We start from the raw sequence: 19,156 nt of genomic DNA on the forward strand, positions 1-19,156 counted from the left end.
GAAGTGTTAATGTTTAGTAGATGTCACAGATGGTAGAACTTCAGAAACCATGAGTAAGGAAATGGAAGGACGGACCAATGGAGAAAGAACTTTATAATCTAACATACATTACAGAAAGAATGAAAAAAAAGCAAAGAGTTTTCTTTTTTCTGTTTAGTTTTTCTTAAGAACACCTAATGAGATGTTTTATTAAAGTGACAATTTTGTCTGTACTCAGTGATCTCCCCATCTTGGTACAAACAAAAGATGGAGGCCTGGGGACAGGAAGATGAGGGAGAACCCTTCGTCAAATGACACGTCCATTTAATCAAAACAGGGAAAAAGGAAGATCTAAATTTTAGGACAAATTAAAATGTTTCCTTTTATGAAAGCCTGAGTATATGATGGATGCTAACAACAGCTCTGTGTAATACTCCAGAAACGTTCCTCATTCGGTCACTTTGATGCCAATCTTAGGTCAGTAGCAGTGGCTGAACAGAATGTTCTAGAAAGCTAAACGTTTTGTTCTCTAGAGTTCTGGTGATAAGGGATAGATCATGGAAGAAACTAGCGGAAGAAACGGACTGTATTTTTTTAGATTGCCTATCTGAAATGCAAATGACTCACCTTTGCTTCACGCCAGACCTGACTCATAGTCGATTCAAAATCGAGCCCCTTGGCAACTTGGAAAGTCCCAGAACATCAAATTTTCTGAGGTGTTGATTAAATACAATTCATGTGTTTTAACATTCTAGACGAACTGGAGACAGGGTTTCTGTTTTGATGATGAAAACTAAAGCATCGGCTTTGTTCTTGCCAGCATGAAGTACATGCTTCCTTCAGAAATGAAGCCCCAGAAATATACATATACAAAAGGATTGAGCTTTTTTCTCGAACATAGTTTAGAATATACTGAAATCCTTGGACAATTGGCATCAAGATTTGTTCCATAGAATAGGGAAGAAAATCTTTTCATTTAGAAAAGTTTACGTATAGGAATTCTCCCTAAAATCCATTTCTTGGCGAAAGAAACTTAATTTGTTTCTTGCATAACAGGTGATTTTGTGTGATTTTGAATGGACTTGCCCCTTTAATGGGTCTGGCAGAGTATGTTTTTGCAATATGTATCCTCAGGGATAGATGAAATAATTTGTTGGCTGAGGCTTCTTGTATAATTTGCAAAATATGAATAATGATACCCACATTGCAGAGGGCATTGGATTAAATTGGAGATACGTAAATGTCCATCTGGACAGTGCAGAGGGTCAACATCCAGCTACCATCGTAGGACTTTCAAATGTCGAGGTTGGACCATATTATCTGATAGTAAGTTGCCAATGGTCTAATATTTTAGGCAACCTTTAAAGCCAGACATCAGGATAAAGGAGTAATCCTGCATCCCTATTGCTAAAGCAGGCATAGGACAACAGAATGAAACTTCAGTTTTAAGATGGCTGAACTTAGCTGAAGGACAGTCAGCCATTATGAACCATTATGGCTGCTGAGAGAAACTGCACACCCCATCCCACTGGAGTCCTCCCCAGAAAGTGACTTCCCTCTTTGCGCCATGGAACTCTGACCATGCCCGATTGCCATGGGGATTTCTATTGTAGCCCAAGGAAACAGTGATGTTCATATGTGTGAAATAATTCCACTCCCTACTGTTATTGACACCCTCATTTAAACACCTGAAAGCAGTCAAGAGATGCTTGCACCAGATGGCTCAGTTGGTTAAGTGTCTGACTCTTGGTTTCAGCTCAGGTCATGATCTTGTGGTCATGAGATCAAGCTTCATGTCAGGCTCTACACTCGGTGGGGAGTCTGCTTGAGAGTCTTTCCTTTTCTCTCTCCCTTCCCCCACTGGAATGCAACCTCTCTCTTTCTCTGTCTCTCTAAAATAAATAAGAAAGTAAATCTTTAAAAAAAAATAAGCAGTCAAGAATCACTAAACATTTTTTTTTTTCTTAATGCATGGAAGAGGGGCAACAAACTGGTCAGAAGAACCAACCCCCAAAAAAGTAGAGTTAATTTAGGAAACAGAATAGAACTTTAAATATTTTTTGTCATTGCTTCAGAGAGTTGTAATAGATTATCACATACATAAAATAAGAGCAGGCGAATAAATAAATGAATAAAAAAACATCAAAAAGTTCTTGGGCATTAAATACAGACACACTTTGGTGAAATTTTGATATTCACAGATTAAGAGGAAATTCTTAACCAGCTTCAAGAGAGAAGGTTATAGATAGTTCAAAAGAACCCTGGTAGCATACAGATTCTCATCTGTGAGTCAGGATGCCAGAAAAGAAGGGATTGAGAATACAGTCTTGAAGAAAGATTGTAAACTGAATCTTGCTTGGATTTAGCCATACTGATGATCAAGGATGAGGGTTAAATGAAGACAATCTTCAGACACAAGAGGGCTTAGAGAATAAACTGGATCCAAATTAAATTGTCTTAAAAATACAACTACCAAAATATGTAACTCAAATAATGGAAAATAAATCTAGAAAACAGAACCATGTGATATGCAACTGTCTCATTTCATAAAATTTCCCATAATGGAAACCCCATAATGCAAAATAGACGTATATTTGTAATTGTACTTTCTATTTATATACTATACTTATAATGATGTTATAATTAATTTGTATATTATATATTTAAATTACATATTTATATATGTTATATATCTAGTTACTCTATTAATAAATACATTAATGTATCTAATATTTATACTAAATATATTTGACATTATGGTGTTTATATTTAACAAATATGTAGGTGTATTTATGAAAATATCAGGGCAATTTACACATTGATTAGACCCAACTCTTTATTTCCAAGAGACAGAAACATGTCTTGAACTAGTTAAGAAAAATGGGTTTTTGTGGGAGTTTTTTGGCTCACATAACTGAGGATAGCAAGAGATGAATCCTCATTATGGTCATGGCTGAGTCCCAGTACCCAATTACTGTCATAGGACTGTGTTTTTCCCCCATCTGTGGACAAGCTCTCTCTGTGTGCTAGTCCAAGTGACTACCATTTATCCAATACTCCCCCATTCCATTGACTCCAGCCCAATGAGAACATCTTCCCCAGGAGCTCTGGTGGGAAGGTCCAGAGATGGGTCTTGATTTGTCCAGCTTAGGACACATGTCCTTCACATATCCTTCTTTGGCTCTACTGTTGTGTGCACAGTTTAAATTGGCCAGATTTTGGTCCACCTCATGCCCACCCTCCATGGCAGTTGTTAGATATTGGTTGTTAGATAGGTAGGGGCAGTTTTGTTAGATATTCCCAGATACTGAGAAATAGGTTATCCACCAGAGGGAGGATTTCATTTAGCACCAACAGGGAGGGAGATAGTGCTGGACAGACAAAAGCAACATCTATTCCCTATATATGTCCTTACAGGATAGTAATTGTAACTCAGCCCTGCCTTACAGTGGTGGAAACTGAAACTTTTTCTCCCCGTTTCTCCGGGGAACATCAGGATTCTAGGATTAGGATTAAACTCTAAAGAAATACGGGTTGACTGATACCAAGAATACATGACTTGACTCTTAAGAGAATCTGGGCTATTTTAGATCCATGGGTATTTTCAAAGTCTTCATTATCCTACCTTCTTGAAGAAGCACGTGCGCGCGCGCGCGCGTGCACGCATGTGTGTGTGTCTATAATAATGCTCTCCAGTGAACTGGCTGCATGTTTTTCTGCACCACGCAGTATCTTCGAGAGGCCCCCGTCTGTGGGGCTTTTGGACCAGAACACTGATGTTAAATGTTAAATAGTGCCCATCTAACTAGAGAAGCTGTCATTTTGAAGAGGAATGAATACCTGAACTTTTGAGCAAACTACCGAAGGAATTAACTAGAGGAGAAGAAGGTAGGCAGGAATAGGGCCCCCAGTCAAGGCAGGATCCATGTAATACTGGTGACAGAGGGTCTCCTCTACACCCATCCTCTTCACTCCCTTCCCCCTGAGCATTTGCACACATGTACCTCCACATGGACAGGATGCTATGCAGCCCAGGAGACGACACAGAGCCCAACCAATTTCATTTCCCATTTGGCCTCAAGTTTCCTTGCCACTACACATTCTTTGATCCTTCTGCACACCACCTGCCCACCCCATGCTTGTTTTAAGATTTCATTCAGTGGTCACTTTCACGTCCGCTCTTGTTAGAAAGAGCAGCCCCACTTCTGTCTTCCTGGGGCACTCTCTATGTGCTCCCTACCCCAGCTCTTAACCTGACTTGTATTGTGTGTGTTGGTGGTTTTTTAAAATATATCTTCACTTGAGAGAGAGAGCGAGAGAGTGCACACAAACAGGGGAGTGGAAGGCAGAGGGAGAAGCAGACTCCCCACCTAGCAGGGAGCCCAGTGTGGGACTCGATCCCAGGACCTTGAGATCATGACCTAAGCCAAAGGCAGACACCTAACTGACTGAGCCACCCAGGCGCCCCTGCATGGGTAGTTTTAACCTGGAGGAGGCATTTCCCTTGGAGAACACTGAGACTTTCCAAGAGAATCCATTCCCAGAGGTTATGCCTCCGTTTTTGTATTTGTTCTTAAGTGAGGTGCCTGGGAGCTCACCTGGGGGCAGCCTCAGTGCCAGCACCCCTGCCCCCCTCCACTTGTAGGAACACCCTTCTCCTCCCTCACAAAACACAGGTGTAATACTCAGCCATCGGGAATCCCACTTGTGTGCGGTTCTCTGAGATGGGCAGACCTGTTCTTGGTGCCTGACGGAAGGCCCAGTGGAATTCTTGCTAGAGGAGTGAGCATGTAAGAAGTCAAAGGACCTGTCCGCAGATTCTTTTGAGCATCAGGTGATTCCCAAGTCTTCTTTCCAGCTGAACTGATAAAGAATCTAATTGAGTCATTGACTTACAGCTCATTAAACATAAATTTTATGAAAGATCAATTAAGTGATATATACCAGAGGAAGAGTTTAAAGGCTTAATTGACCTGTATTTATTCATGTGAACAAGGCTTCCTGGTGCTTAATGCCAGTAAGAATGAAAAGTATGAGCCTCCATTTATGGCAAACCCTGCCCCATGCTAGCGATAAATAATCCAGTCATTTTAAAGGAATTAATTGAAAAAAACCTCATCTAGCTCACTGTAAGAGACTCTTTCAATGGAATTTTACCTTTTTGTTGAAACAAGTGTCAAAATTTCTAAAATATTTATGCCATTTGTACTGAGTGCTTTCTGTTACTTATCACAGGGATAACCACTCCATGTCGAGAAAGAATTTAACACTGCCATGTTACGGTGAGAGGACATAAAAATCACAAGGAAATGTGATTAAGATAAAAAGCTCTCAAGGGTAAAGTAGTTCAACGGATGAGATGGTACGCAGTCGTGGAACAGAAATCAGTACCGGAAAAATGAGATACTCCGAAACACTGCCTGTTAAAAGAATTTGCTCGCTCCCTGTTACATAGGGGCTTGTGGGTATCAAAATACTGTCTCGTTCAGATTCCTTTGATTACATTTAAAAATGGAAATATTTTGGGGGCAACTGGGTGTCTCAGTCAGTTCTAAGTGTCTGAGTCTTGATTTTGGCTCAGGTCATTATCTCAGGGTCATAAGCTCAAGCCCTTCATCAGGCTCCACACTGAGCATGGAGACAGATTGAGGTGCTCTCTCCTCCCTCTGCTCCTCCCTCCACCCCTCTCATGCTCTCTCTCACTCTCTAAAAAAAAAAAAGAAAAGAAAAAGAAAGGAAGGAAGGAAGGAGGAAACATTTTTTAAAGTATTAATATTTACAGTGCAGTAGAAATTACTTCTGTTGCAACCTATTGAACTCATAATGGAAATTTTCCTGTGTCAATTAAAAATGTTAGGAGTACTTAGTGGTCGGTTCAAAATTACTAGGGGATGTACATGATGAAAATTACTAACATGCACCTACCAGTTCGCACCACTGGTTCCTGGGCACTTTGCCAGGAGTTCCCTTATTTTTGCCTTTATTCCCAGTATCTAGAACATAGGGATCTAATTCACAGTAGATGGAGATAAAGGAGGAGCATTGCTTCCTGTCTGTGAATGGCATGTGAGATGGCGAAGAAGCCTGTGAGACATTTTCTCTGGCCCTCATCCATGTGGCAGACGTGACCCTGGGAAGTCTCCCTTGGTAGTGACCAGAAAGTGAACAATACCGCAGGGCACGTGATCTTTCCTTTGCATTTAATAAAATCACTCAAAACTGAATCTGTTACAAAAGTCCTTGGAAGATCCTTAGATGTAGTGTTTGAAATTTTCTTTGGTGACTTTGTAAAAGAAAAACTCAATGAAACTCGTATTAAATGGAACACAATGGTGTTCACCTTGAGGAATTGGGAACCTTAAATGAGCATTTTCTTCCTTACGTCTTAGCTAGAGAAATTTCCTGAAGCTCTCGTTTAGATCGAATGGTATTTGAACCATGCCATCATAAAGTTAAGGTGGAGGACAATGAAAGGGTTAGTATTTCTTTTTTTTTTTTTTAATTTTTTATTTTTTCAGCATAACAGTATTCATTATTTTTGCACCACACCCAATACTCCATGCAATCCGTGCCCTCTACAATACCCACCACCTTGTTCCCCCAACCTCCCACCCCCCACCCCTTCAAAACCCTCAGATTGTTTTTCAGAGTCCATAGTCTCTCATGGTTCACCTCCCCTTCCAATTTCCCCCAACTCCCTTCTCCTCTCCATTTCCCCTTGTCCTCCATGTTATTCGTTATGCTCCACAAATAAGTGAAACCATATGATAATTGACTCTCTCTGCTTGACTTATTTCACTCAGCATAATCTCTTCCAGTCCTGTCCATGTTGCTACAAAAGTTGGGTATTCATCCTTTCTGATGGAGGCATAATACTCCATAGTGTATATGGACCACATCTTCCTTATCCATTCGTCCGTTGAAGGGTTAGTATTTCTTATTCAGCTTTTACGGCTGTTCATTTAGAAGAGAATTTAATCATGAATTTGTATTAGGCTTCTGCTAATGATAAATTAAGTGTGTTTTTCACATTTGCAAAAATCTTGTCATAACTTTTTAGCTCCAAAATGTTGTTCACACCTTAAGAGAAGAGCAAACTTGCCAGCGAATTAATTAACTCAGAAATCATGAGCTACACTTTTAGGGCCAACAGAAGACAGCGGAAAGGATATCAATGTTGTCGTATTCCTTTTATGATTCCTAGTTAGTCACCAGTCAATTATCCGAAGAATGTTTGTGTCTTACATTTTGATTTAGGATTTCAGAGAATGGTAGCATTCTGTTTCTGGAAGGGACTTTAGAGCTCATCAGAACCCGCTTATTTTACAGAAAGGGGAAAGGCTATTCCAAGTTCAGAGCAGAACTTGGACCTCAATGTGGGATTCAGGCTCTTAATCCAGCCTTCATCCATCTGCCCCTGGATGTCAGGCTGGGGTCCCTGGACCACTGGCTTCATGGAATCAGGGACTTAAGTGAGGGAGGTGAGGCGTGCACAGAAGGATCTAGAAGGCCCCAATCTCATGACAGCCAAAGCACCTCCAAGCTTTAATGTTTGGGGCTTCTGTTTATCGATAAGGCAAAAAGTCTCCCGCACCCTTATCTTATTCAGAAATTGTCAAAACATGTTACATCTCACAGGGTTAATAGCAGAAACCAGCCCAGCAGAGGAAAAAGGGGAAGTCGGGGCAGGGCGAGTGAGGAGGGGGTATCTGATCCCAAGCAAAGATTCTCAGACTGACAGAACTGCAGACAGACATGAAAATCACAATGAGCCAGGTTGGATCCTCCCAGGAAGGGTCCTTCCTATCTCCAAATCGGTGCCGTCTTTGACGGCTCCCCAGGAAGTGTGGCCGGAAGTCGCTCACAGGAGTCTGAGCCCTTGCGCCTGCCGCTCTCTCTCTGCTTGGCCTGTCCCCTGGGCTGAGTGCCCGCATCACTGCCATCGTTCTGTCCTCCCGTCCTTGCGGACACGTCCCCACCACCTGCTGCATGTGGCATTGCTCCCGTTCCTTGTCCCTCGGCATTTATGCACCCGTCCTTCCAATGCCTGTGTGACCACCCTCCGGAGAGCAGGACTGCCCTTACACTCCTGCCCAGCTCCGGCTCTCTGGCCCCAGGCATGGTGCATGGGCAGGGGGTGGGGGGGTGGGGGGCTGTTCACTGAACACCTGCCTAGTGGGTTCAACGATGCAGCTAGCCAGGCCCTGGAAGAGGATCCATGAGAAGTGGAGGGCTCGCCTGGGCAAGAGGGGAGCTCCAGTAACTGCGGTCTTAATTGTGTATATATTGTGAAAATAGTTTCACACGTACGCGCTCCAGACGCCTTCTCACACCTTGTCAGTTTAGGTTTGCAGTTGCCTTAATGTAGAGCAGTGACTTTCAACTTTTTTTTTCCTCTCAAAACTTCTGAAGGATATAAAGCAAGCCCAGACCGGCATTCTGGATCTCATAACTGGAGAGAAAGGGGGCCGTGTGGGCTTGGAGTCCCCCGTCCACCAGGGATGCGTTCTGAGTTTCCAGGGCTTGTGTGGGTCAGGAGAATGTCCCCACTGTGGGTGGGACCCGTTGAGAGGTCAGCTTCGGGGAGCAGACCCCTTGGGGTTACTTCCCACTCGGGAAGTGATGCTGGGGGGAAGAAGGGGGCCCAGGCTGCACGGAGCACCTATCTGGTACCTGCTGTGCATTGACCCCTCCCTCTGACCAGCCATCCGTATTCAACCTGTGCAAATGCACCTTGAGTTGGTATTAGCATATGGCACCGTCGGTCTCTGTGCGCATCTGTCCCCTCTTCAGCCATGTGTCCCCAGATTACCAAGACTCTTGGATTGGAAATCTTTGTCCTGAGTCTGATCACAGAGCCCTTCCCATCTTGGCACACACACCCCCACAGCCCCCCACCCCCGCCCCCGCCAGTTCTGGAGGCACACCAGGGCCATTGCACTGTGATGGGCATCACGCCGAGCCCTCCCCACAATCCTGTGGTGGCCCATGAGCCTCCTCCCAGACAAAACTGAGACAGATGGGTCCATCCAGACCCCTGCCCTAGCCGCCATTCAGCTGCTCGGCTGGGATTCGAATGCAGGTCTCCGTGACCTGAAATCTTTTTGCTCTTCCCCGGTGTCCTACACCACACAGAAGAAAAAGTGTGAACTTAATTGACCTACTTGTGCGACAGTGACAAAAGGGAAGGCAGAGAAACGGGTCTGGCTTGGCCATCTGGGCTGCCGTTGATGGCTGTGCGGTGGCGCCCCTCTGAGCGGGGTCCCCGGAATGCCATCGCGGGGTGGAGTCACCCTCTGTGTGGGCAGCACGGCTGGTAGCCTTCAAGGTGCGACAGCTCATCAGCGAACAGGGACAGGGAGGGTCTGGCTGTCCTGGTCCCGAGGCAGTTGTTTCCTCTTTCTGTTTACCCTCTCATTAAGAGCCGGGCAACAAAAGCCAGGAGGAACGCCTAGGGAAGGCAGGTTGTCAAACGCATTCACTGCATTCGGACACATTGCCTTGTGCATTTCTGCTTCTCTCAACAATTCCTCCTTTGTGTTCTGGTCTATACTTTTGAGCTCTGTTGTGAAATGTCTTTTTTTTGTTGTTGTTGTTCTTTTGTTTATTTTATTGCTTGGGATCTCAAATAAGCCAACCCCTGGTGGAATGTTCTCCTTGGCTCTGTTTGGGGCTTGTTAATTCTGCGTTGCCAGTGTGCTGTCCCATGAAAGCCATGGCGAGGTTGAGGACAGGGACGCTGGCTCCTGTCTCGGTGCCTGATTATGTGCAGTGAGCCCTGGGAACGCCTATAGCCTGTATTCACAATAGGCGCCCAGCAGCTCTGTATCAGAGAACAGGTTTGAAACAAAATAAAAAAAAAAAAAAAAATTACAAATACTAAATAAATAAAATACACGATACTCCCAACACAACATAGTCCTTTACTTCCTGGCCCACCAGGGCTGAGATACTGAAGTTTAAAATCTGTTTCTACATGAAATTAAAAGGACACATCCCTGCTAGGCTAGGCAGCCAGTCCAAAATTGGGTGCTCCTGTCCTCCTCTGGGCGTGGAGCGAGCAGTGACTTCAGAGAACCCGGGAGCGCACTCTACTTGCAAGCTTAATGCATCTGTGTCTGAAGAGCTTGCTGGGTAGGGTTGCCAAATGGCTACAGTGTTCCCCCATCATTAATATTTAAGTTCCGTGGGACTCTGATCCTTGCAAATCTCATTTTTTCTGCTGTGGTAAAGCTCACTTAATGCTCAGGGGGCCCGAGGACCTCCACCCAACACACTTTTGTTCTGGTTCTTTTTCATTTTTCTTGGAGGTGATCCTCTAAGATCACCTCTTCTTGGGACCAGATCTCCCAGTCTCATGTGTAAAAGTGAAGGGGGGGGTAAATAAAATAAAAATGAAGAGGGGGCCAGATGCCAACACAGCACACCTTTAATATTTCAGATGTTTATACTGAACATTTGTCAGAAGTTCCCAAACAGTATTAGCTATTTATAAATCTGTTTATATTCGGGAATGATCATGTTCTTCTTTAAAGAACTCATTTTAAAACAACTTCGCAGAACTGCGTCCACTGTGTCATTCTTCTGGATTTTTTTTTAAATATGCTTGCCCAGAGTCAGATAGGGGATAAAAGTCCAAAAGTCTGACTCGTAATGTGGTTTTTGAGGGAGTTTTGCTCTCGATCACATACATGCCTCGGTTCCTCCAAGTTAAAGTGTTTCTGGAGGGAGCTGTTGGGTTGGAACAGGTCTTGCTTGATTCCTTGTGCCCTGAATTCCAGTCGCAGGTGAGTCAGGCAGGTTGGTGTGGAAACGTGCTGGCTGACCTGTCCTTGCCATGTCTTGTCCAGTGAGCCTGCCCCTGGGCCCCAGCAGTTCCTGCGGCACAGACAGGGTCCCGCCGGTGCTCTCTGAGGCCGAGGAGACAGTGTCTGTCAGCAGCTGTTTCGCATCAGAAGACACAGCTGAGGACTCTGGAGTGGTGAGCTCCCCCTCAGACATCATCTCCCTGGACTCCCAACACGACAGCTTGAAATCCAAAGATAAGTGGGCCACAGACCAGGAAGACGGCAGTGACCAGGACCTGGCTGGAACTCCAGAACCGGGTCCCCACAAGAGCCCCACATGGGAGAGGAACAGCTCTGGGAACTGGCATCCAAGGTGAGTGAGGGGATAGCTGGGGGGGGGGGCATCCTAGCTTCGGGGAGGAAGGTCTTTTGTTCACGGTGACGCGGCCAACGCGTGGCAGGCGCCCTCCAAAGTTGCCACTCCCAGATGTGGGGGTTCGCGATCCACAACCCGGTCTTCAGAGTCTTTCTAGACTTGTCGGTGGTTATAAGTCGTACCCAAGATTGGCTTGTTTTTCCTTTTATATAAATGGTGCCATATACTCAGTGTCCTTTCTCACTCAACATCGTGTTTTTAACATCGATCCGTGATGATATGTGTCTCATGAGTTCATTTATTTTTCTACTTTTTAATTAATGGGCACTTAGGTCATACTGGTTTTCCACAGCACTGGAAACAATGAGGAAGTCGGACATATGTCTCCTTTTACACACAGAGCGCTTTCTAGAGGACAAATTAGAACACATCCAGGAAAACCCATCCTCAACTATGAACTATCGCCAAATTGCTCTCCAAAACGAGTGTCTGGGTTTACAGGCCCTATAGTGGTCTCCAACGGCCTGACATCCACACCTGCACCAACACCTGCGATCAGTACACCGCCGCTTCTCACACGTATAAGTGTTCAGTGGCATGTCACGTGCTTTTCGCAGTTTTCTGATTAGTGAGAAGGCGCATCTTGTCACAGGTGCATCATGACCTTGATTGTCTTCTTGCACGACTTGCCTGTCTACAGACTGTCCTTTTTAATTTTATTTATTTTTTATTTTTTATTTTGAGAGAGAGAAAAGTGTGCCCAAGAATGGGGAGAGGGATGGAGGAGGAGGCAGAGAGAGAATCTCAAGCAGGCTCCACGCCCAGCACAGAGCCTGACTCAGGGCTAGATCCCATGACCTGAGATCACGACCTGTTCCAGAATTAAGAGTTGGGTACTTAACCAACCGAGCCACCCAGGCACCCCCAGGGACTGCCCTTAAAAACAAAAAACAAAAAAACAAAAGAAAACAAAAACCAAAAAACTGGGACGTTACTTTTTTTAAAAAAGTCACTGATTTCTTCTCACTCTGTCAATCAATTCTTTACTCCGCACAGGGAGTCTTTAAGACTGTGCCTTGAATATAACTTTGTCTTCTCGTTGCATAAAAATTGCTTTTTGATTTTAATATTCTTAAATTTGACCCTTTTCTCCTGAGTGTGTATAGTCTTTGCATTTTAAGAGACCCTTCTCATACCCTGAAGGACTAAAGATTATCTGAATTTCTTATAAAAGTTTAGTGTTGCTTTCTCACATTTGGGCTTCTCAACTACCTGGGTTTATTTTCGGATGTGATGTGGAGAAGGAAATCTATTTTTTCACACTGACTCCCAGCCCTACTTTGGATTATGTATATGCCCCCCGTTCTCTGTTCTGTAGACCTGGCTTATCTGTCTGACCTTGTCCCAGCACCCCATTGCCGTTGTCTCTTTCTTCATTCTTCTAAGAAGAAGGTTAATTCTCTGCAGCCCATCAGTTTTTTCATCCTGTAGATAATTTCAAGAACCAGTCACACAAACAGTGTTATGGAAATATTAACAAAAAGGAGAATGCTCCCCCAAACTTCACAACTCGATCACCAAAACAAGTGAACGCCTTTGTGTTTTTCATGTTTAACTCCCACTTTGTCCATAGAACACACAAATCTTTACCTGGTTAATGTCATTGCAGTGTCAGTAATAATTTATTTTGATTTCTTTTACCTCAGGATTTATTGTGAGCATTGCCCATTTGCTAATTACACCCTCTAACAGTTTTACTGTATAGCTCGTCATCTTATGGACCATTTCAAGGCCAAGTTTGTATTTCATCTGACAGGAAATTAGAAGGTAGCAGTTGCTCCCTTCCTCCCCCACACCCTCATCCTTCTCTCTCTCTCTCTCTCTCTCTCTCTCTCTCACACACACACACACACACACACACAGCGTGTTAGCCTGTGCTGTTTGCATCTATGACAGCAGAGAAAAATTACGGTATTTCATTCTTCATCCAATAAACATTAAAAAAAAAAAAAAAAAGTCCCTTCTACAGTAATCTCCAGGTCTGTTCTGTGAGTTTGCATGGTGATTGCACACCTGAGCCCTACATCTGAGGCTAATCAGACATTTTTAATTCTGGCCCCTAGGGATGCTCATGTTAGTCATCCTTTGCTTTGCTGGCATTGACCCCTGATGTAAAATCTTGCTGGCTCCTATCCAAATAGGAGAGTTAATGTTGCCTGTGGCCACAGCCAGGATAATCATGGAGTGTTTGGAACTTGATCCTTTATCCCAGCAGGGAGTAGGGCATGTTTTTCTGCCCTCATCTCTGGGGGGCCATGGAATTTGAGAGTCTTAGGGTGGGGAGCCAGGGGGCTCTGACCGACCCACGGCCAGCGCTAAGTAGTGGCCTGGCCTTTGCGAGTCCTCATAACTTTGTGGGCCCTGTGGTCTGCTTGTGCACACACAGATAACGCCTCCTACCTCTCAGGGGTGTGATAAGCCTATAAATGCCCAGTGTGCGGGGTAGAGTACGCACTGCCTGGCTATCAGATAGGAACATTGTCAAAATTACTACTGTTAGCTTAGGAAAGGGGCACCATGAATTCTCTGGGCTTCCAAAAGCCCAGCGGTCTAAGGAAGATGAAGGTGGTCTCTGAGCCTCCCAGCCCTGTCTGTGCTATCCCACTGTCTGTCTCAGAGTGAGATCCACACTCTGCCTTGGACTTTTTAGGGAATGACCATAGTTAGTGCGATATTGCAATTCATAAGAAATATCGATTTGGTCAAATGACAAAAACATAAACCTCATAAATAGTTGGTCTTCATCCACAGTTTCTGGTGCCAGCTCCCCAAAACCATGGAATTTCCTGAGTGTTGAGAGTGATAAAGGCCTTTTGTTATGTTAACGAGATGGCTTTTGGAAAGCACCTTTGGATGGGGGCTGCTTGCCCAGGGAGCCAACCAAGTGACTAAAAGGTAGAACTTTCAGCACCACTCCCTGACCTTCCTGGGAGGGGAGAAGGGCTAGAGATAAGATCAGCCAATGGCCAGGGACTTAGTCAATCGTGATGATGCAATGAAGCCTCCATACCCCAAAAGGACTGCGTTGGAGAACTTCTGGGTTGGTGAGCACCAGCAGGTTGGGGAGACTGATCCTGGAGAAGCATGGAAGACCCTTCCCCTACCTCTCCTTATGCATCTCTTCTTCTGGTTCATATCCCTTATGATGTCCTTTAATAAACTGGCCAACCTTAGCCTTTCTGGGACTTCTGTGAGTCATGCTAGCACATTAATTGAACCTAAGGAGGAGGGCATTGGAGCCTCCATTCTGCAGTGCTCAGTGGTCAGAAGCAGGAGCCTGGGGTCTCAAGTGTGGGGGTGGGGGGGGCAGCCCGGTGGGACTGAGCCCGCCACCTGTGGGGTCGGATGGTGTCTCTGGGTCCTTAGTGTCAGAAACAAGTTGAATTCTTGGACATCCTGGTGGAGTCAGAGAAATGCTTGCCATTGTACATGGGGCAGTCTCCCCTCCAGCATCCATATGGAGTCCGGGAACACCGAAGAAGTTTATTTTGCAGGATTGCACTCCCCTGACAAGTTAGAGCGATTCCGAGACTGTGGTGTGGTGTCGCATCCTCATCTCCAGTATGATTTTCCATCAAGCTCGGAGTGACGGAGAAGCAGGCAGAAAGCGAGGGTTTCCACTCAAAGGCTCACAGGGGCCAGGCAGAGAATGAAGGTGAGCGACGACAGGGAGCAGCCCCGAAGTCTCTGTCCTCTCTCGAAGGCATCCTTGCTCCCTTCTTCCAGACTTAGCCGCAGGGATCGCGGACCCAGCATGGCCGGCTTTTGAAGAGAAGCCAGAAATCCAAATTTTTATGGGAGGCCCCAAGTTTTAAATGTTGGCATCCAAGGCACACAGTCGAGCCAAACCAAGCAGGTCTGTGTGCTGAGCGGCCCCGCTCCCAGATGTGCTCTCCACTGAGTGTTAAGGGGCGCCCTGACCCTTCCCCTCTGCCTGCTCTTTTCCAGCTTTGGAATATCCTTGTCATTGCCCAGGTGTCTCCTGTGAGACAGCTCTTGGAAAATATCTTCAGATACGTGCGGCAACTGCCTCTAGCCTCCTCTTCGTGAAATAAGAAAGTCTCTTACAAATCCTGCAGGAAAGCAGCCTGTTTCAATAGTCCCCCTCTGTCCTGCCTCCCAGTGTTCCTGGGATAAGGCTCTATTAAGCACTGCTTTAGAAATGCTGTTCTGTGCCTTCCACTGTCCACACTGTCAAGGGGAAAGTACTCCCCTCTGTTGCGTGGATATGGAGAGAAAACATCTCTTTGGATGAACATGGTGTGTTCCAGAGGCACGCCTTGTGGTCCCGTCTGCAGCTCCGGGTGCACTGAGAGCTTGAGCAGGAAGAAGGCAGGGAAGGCTGGAGGGGGCAGGATGAGGTGGGGCCAGACCCAGGGGTGGAGGGGGGTGGGCACCAGGTTTGGGTCAGAGGTCCAGTCTGCAGAACCTGGGTGAGCCAGGCCCATTTCGGGGGTCCAGAGCAGCCCGTGGTCAGGCTCAGTGGGATGAGAACCCAGGCTGGGGCAGGGGGTTGCCAATCCCGGATCAAGCTGAAATTGTGTGAGAGCAGAACCCAGCACTGTTCGTGGAGCTGCGGCCTTGAGCTCAGCCACCTGGACAGAAAACCACATCGGAACACTGGACAGGAGCACCCGTGTTCTACGGGGATGAGAGAAACAGTAAGGTAGACCCGGTTTCCTGACATCCCGCACCCCCTGGGTGGGGGGACAGGCAGGGCAAACGGGGACCTGGCAGCAGCACTCACTCAACACTTCTCTGTGGCCCTGAAGCACGTGCCTCACCTCTCCTCCAAGGAGATGGCACCCCTATTCTCCGTGCCACCTGCTGGTCCCCAGATCCAGCCTTTCTGGCTCTGCCCTGCGTGATTCTGATACCTAGTTTCTGCGGGTAAGAAAGGATGTTCCTCTTGTGTGGCCAAAAGCAATGATCTGGGCATGGCCATGGCCGGGAGACCAGGCCATCCTCTGAATGCCAAGCCCTGGGAGGTGTGGACAAACCTGGCCAGGCTGGGGTGCATTCAGAGGGGTGGCAAAGTTGTCCTCCACAGTCTCAGCCACCCACAGCTTGTAGCATATGTACCCAGGGGCCAGTCCCCAGCAAGATAAGGGAGCGTTTGTGGCTTTCTACTCTGCCCAAGGACCCTATCCTTTTGCCAGCCCTCTGTCACTCAGGTAGTCACAGAATGCTGGTGGCAACAGCATAAGACCCTTTGTGACCTGAGTGAGAAGACCCTGCGGAGTGAGGTCCCTGTTTGCTTGGTTCTTCTTCCTTTATCTACACCCTGTAGACATCAAAGCCATCGGAACGGCTTGGGCTAGGGTTGCCTCGGGTCCCGTATTGACAAATTGGAGGTCAAGTACGATTTCCTCCAGGGCTCCTGTCATTTTGGCCTCAGCTTAAAGCGTCCTTCTGGAACTACTCAGTCCAGTGACAAAGTTCACGGCTCTGTTCCCTCCACTTGATTCCGAGGCCCTGCTCCGGCTGCTACAGCCACCCACTGGCTGGGCTCCCCTAAATGCCCTTGGAACCAGGGTTTCAAATTCTCAAGAGTTTCAAGAATAAATACTGGTTTTCTAAAAAAGAGCAAGTGTGAGTGCCTGGTAATAATCGGAATACCGTTTATGCGCTGTGATCTGCAAATGATGTTTTCCATCAAGTCGTTCGGTTGGATCCAATTATAATCTTTTGCTGCAAAATAAGTCTGTGCACTTAACGCAAACTGGGGACAACACATTCCCAGCGTTTTCCTCTAGACTTTTAGCGCAGCCAGTAAACAAGCCCAAGGAAGAATTCAGCCCAAGAGCACAGAAAAACACAGATGCACAGGGGATGATCGCCCCTTATTTTGGGGACACCTGGGAGTGGCCCTGGGTGCAGCTCTGCCCAGGGCAGGAGTCATATCCTGGGACCTCATCTCCTCCCAGATTTGTTTAAACATCTCTTCCCAGATGCATCTTCCTTTTGTATATGGCCTGAGCCAACATTCCTGAAACTTAAAGAAAAACTCCATGTGAAGAGGAAAAAGTCTAGAATCAGACTGCCTGGGGTCATGTCTGCTCGTTTGCCCTTGCACCAAAAACTTGACCTTGCATCGATCTCCTTAGTGCATGGAGAGATGCAGGACCTCTCCCTCTTAGAAGAGTGCCTGATGTACTGGCAGCCTTCGAAACATGACAGCTGGTATTGTTAGTTGCTAAGTTAGGTTTTCACAACTGCCTGAGGAAGAATAGAAAGGTGATTTGTTGATTTGTATACTCTGTATCTAGCTCTGACTGTCTGCTTCTTTAAACTCTGTAGCGCCTTTGGAAAGAAACAATGTGTCTATGTACAGTGGTATGTGATAAGGGGAGAAAACAGAGAGGACTTTGCCTCCTTCCTTCCTGGGGGGGGGGGGCATTACAGTGGAATGTGTGTTATTTCTAAGCCTTTGAATCCCCAAGACAGTCTTGCTGTAATCGGACAATGTATCTATCAGAGTATCAACATCGTGGGACTGTAAATTCTGGGTGCCTTTTGGAAACATCCGCACAGCAGCCAGGAGTAGGTGAGAGGTTGGATAAGTGCATTTCAGGCTGTGTTCCTTAAAGGTAGGACCCCACTGAAAGCGGATTAGAGCCACAAAGGACAGAAGGTGGAGCCCCTTCAGGAGAAGGGAGGCCCCCCCATTGTCTTGCCTGCCATCCCCCTCACCCCCCATCCTCTTCCTGGCCATCCCCAAGTCCATCTCAGCCCCAGCTGACAGCAGGTGGTAGGCATGAGGACATTAGCAGTGAGACCTGTGGGGCCCTATAGGGCATGAGTTTCTGGTCACGTCGAGGAACTGAGGGTGTGTGGGGCAGTGGAGGGGCTGGAAGAGACAGGGTCCTGCCTTTCCACTGGCTGGTGCTGGCCAGGGGGCCCCAGGACTCTACAACCGCAGGAACTCTGTGACCAGCAGCACCTAGAAGCATCTCAGACCTTCTAGAACCCTAGAACTTTGTGAGAGTACCTAGAATTATTTAACACATCCTAAAACCCAGATACTTTTCATGTAACTACGTTTACAAAGGAGCATTTAAAAACCACTCCAAACAAAACAAAACAAAACAAAAGACAAAAACAAACAAACAAAAAACCCTCAAAAAATACATACATACATGCATACTTACCACTTCAGACTTTGCAGAGCTGGGTTGCTCCATACAGTTGCTCTGTCCGTGTTCGGCTACTGAGCCCTTGAGGCAGCTGACCCAAATGCAGATGTGTGGGAGTGTAGAAGACACAGACTTTGGGGTAAAGAAAAGAGTTCTTCATATTAACTACATGATAATACGTAATGACAATAATGTGGCATAAGTATTGGGTTAAATCAAGTATACTAATTAAGGTGTAATACAAGTGAAGTTAAAGTACTTAATTAAAATTAATCTCACCTATTTCTCCTATTTTTTTTTTCCACAAGATTTTAAATTCTACGTATGGCTCCTATTCTATTTTTAGGGGACATGGTGATTCTAGAACTCTGAAGCTCCATAAATACAGGAACACTTGTAAATGGAAAGGGAAGTTGCACACATATGATTGCCATCAGCTGTAGACTTTCCCAAGCTTCTTGCCTTTTGTTTATCAAGTAATTGTTTTGAAAATGCATGAGTCAGTTTGGTTGTCCTCAACAAATTGAATTGCTACCTGAAAGGGACATCTTTTTTCCTCTCAGACTTTTTTTTTTTTTTCTTAATTCTGCCATTGGATAAATTACTTAAGGAAACTCTTTTGGCTACATCAGAAAGAGAAATGACCAGGGCACCTGGATGGCTCCATTGGTTAAGCATCTGCCTTTGGCTCAGGTCATTACTCCAGGGTCCTGGGATAGAGCCCCGCATCGGGCTTCCTGGTCAGCGAGGAGTCTGTTTCTCTTTCTCCCTCTGCCTCTCTCCCTCTGCCTCTCCCCCTGCTCCTAGTTTCTCTCTCT

The 19,156-nt window shown here is 45.9% G+C and overlaps 1 protein-coding gene across 1 annotated transcript in view; it reads left to right on the top strand.

The window, feature by feature from the left end:
- Positions 1–19,156, top strand: part of LOC111157040 (cordon-bleu WH2 repeat protein) — a 184,277-nt gene that overhangs the window by 144,475 nt on the left and 20,646 nt on the right. The window contains exon 11 of the mRNA XM_022518251.1: positions 10,830–11,139. Within this exon, the coding sequence (XP_022373959.1) occupies positions 10,830–11,139 (310 nt within the window). The remainder of the gene's footprint in view (positions 1–10,829; positions 11,140–19,156) is intronic.

This window comes from Enhydra lutris, unplaced genomic scaffold, assembly GCF_002288905.1.
Source record: "Enhydra lutris kenyoni isolate GAN:26980312 unplaced genomic scaffold, ASM228890v2 scaffoldscaffold51, whole genome shotgun sequence".
Taxonomy (NCBI): Eukaryota; Metazoa; Chordata; class Mammalia; order Carnivora; family Mustelidae; genus Enhydra; species Enhydra lutris.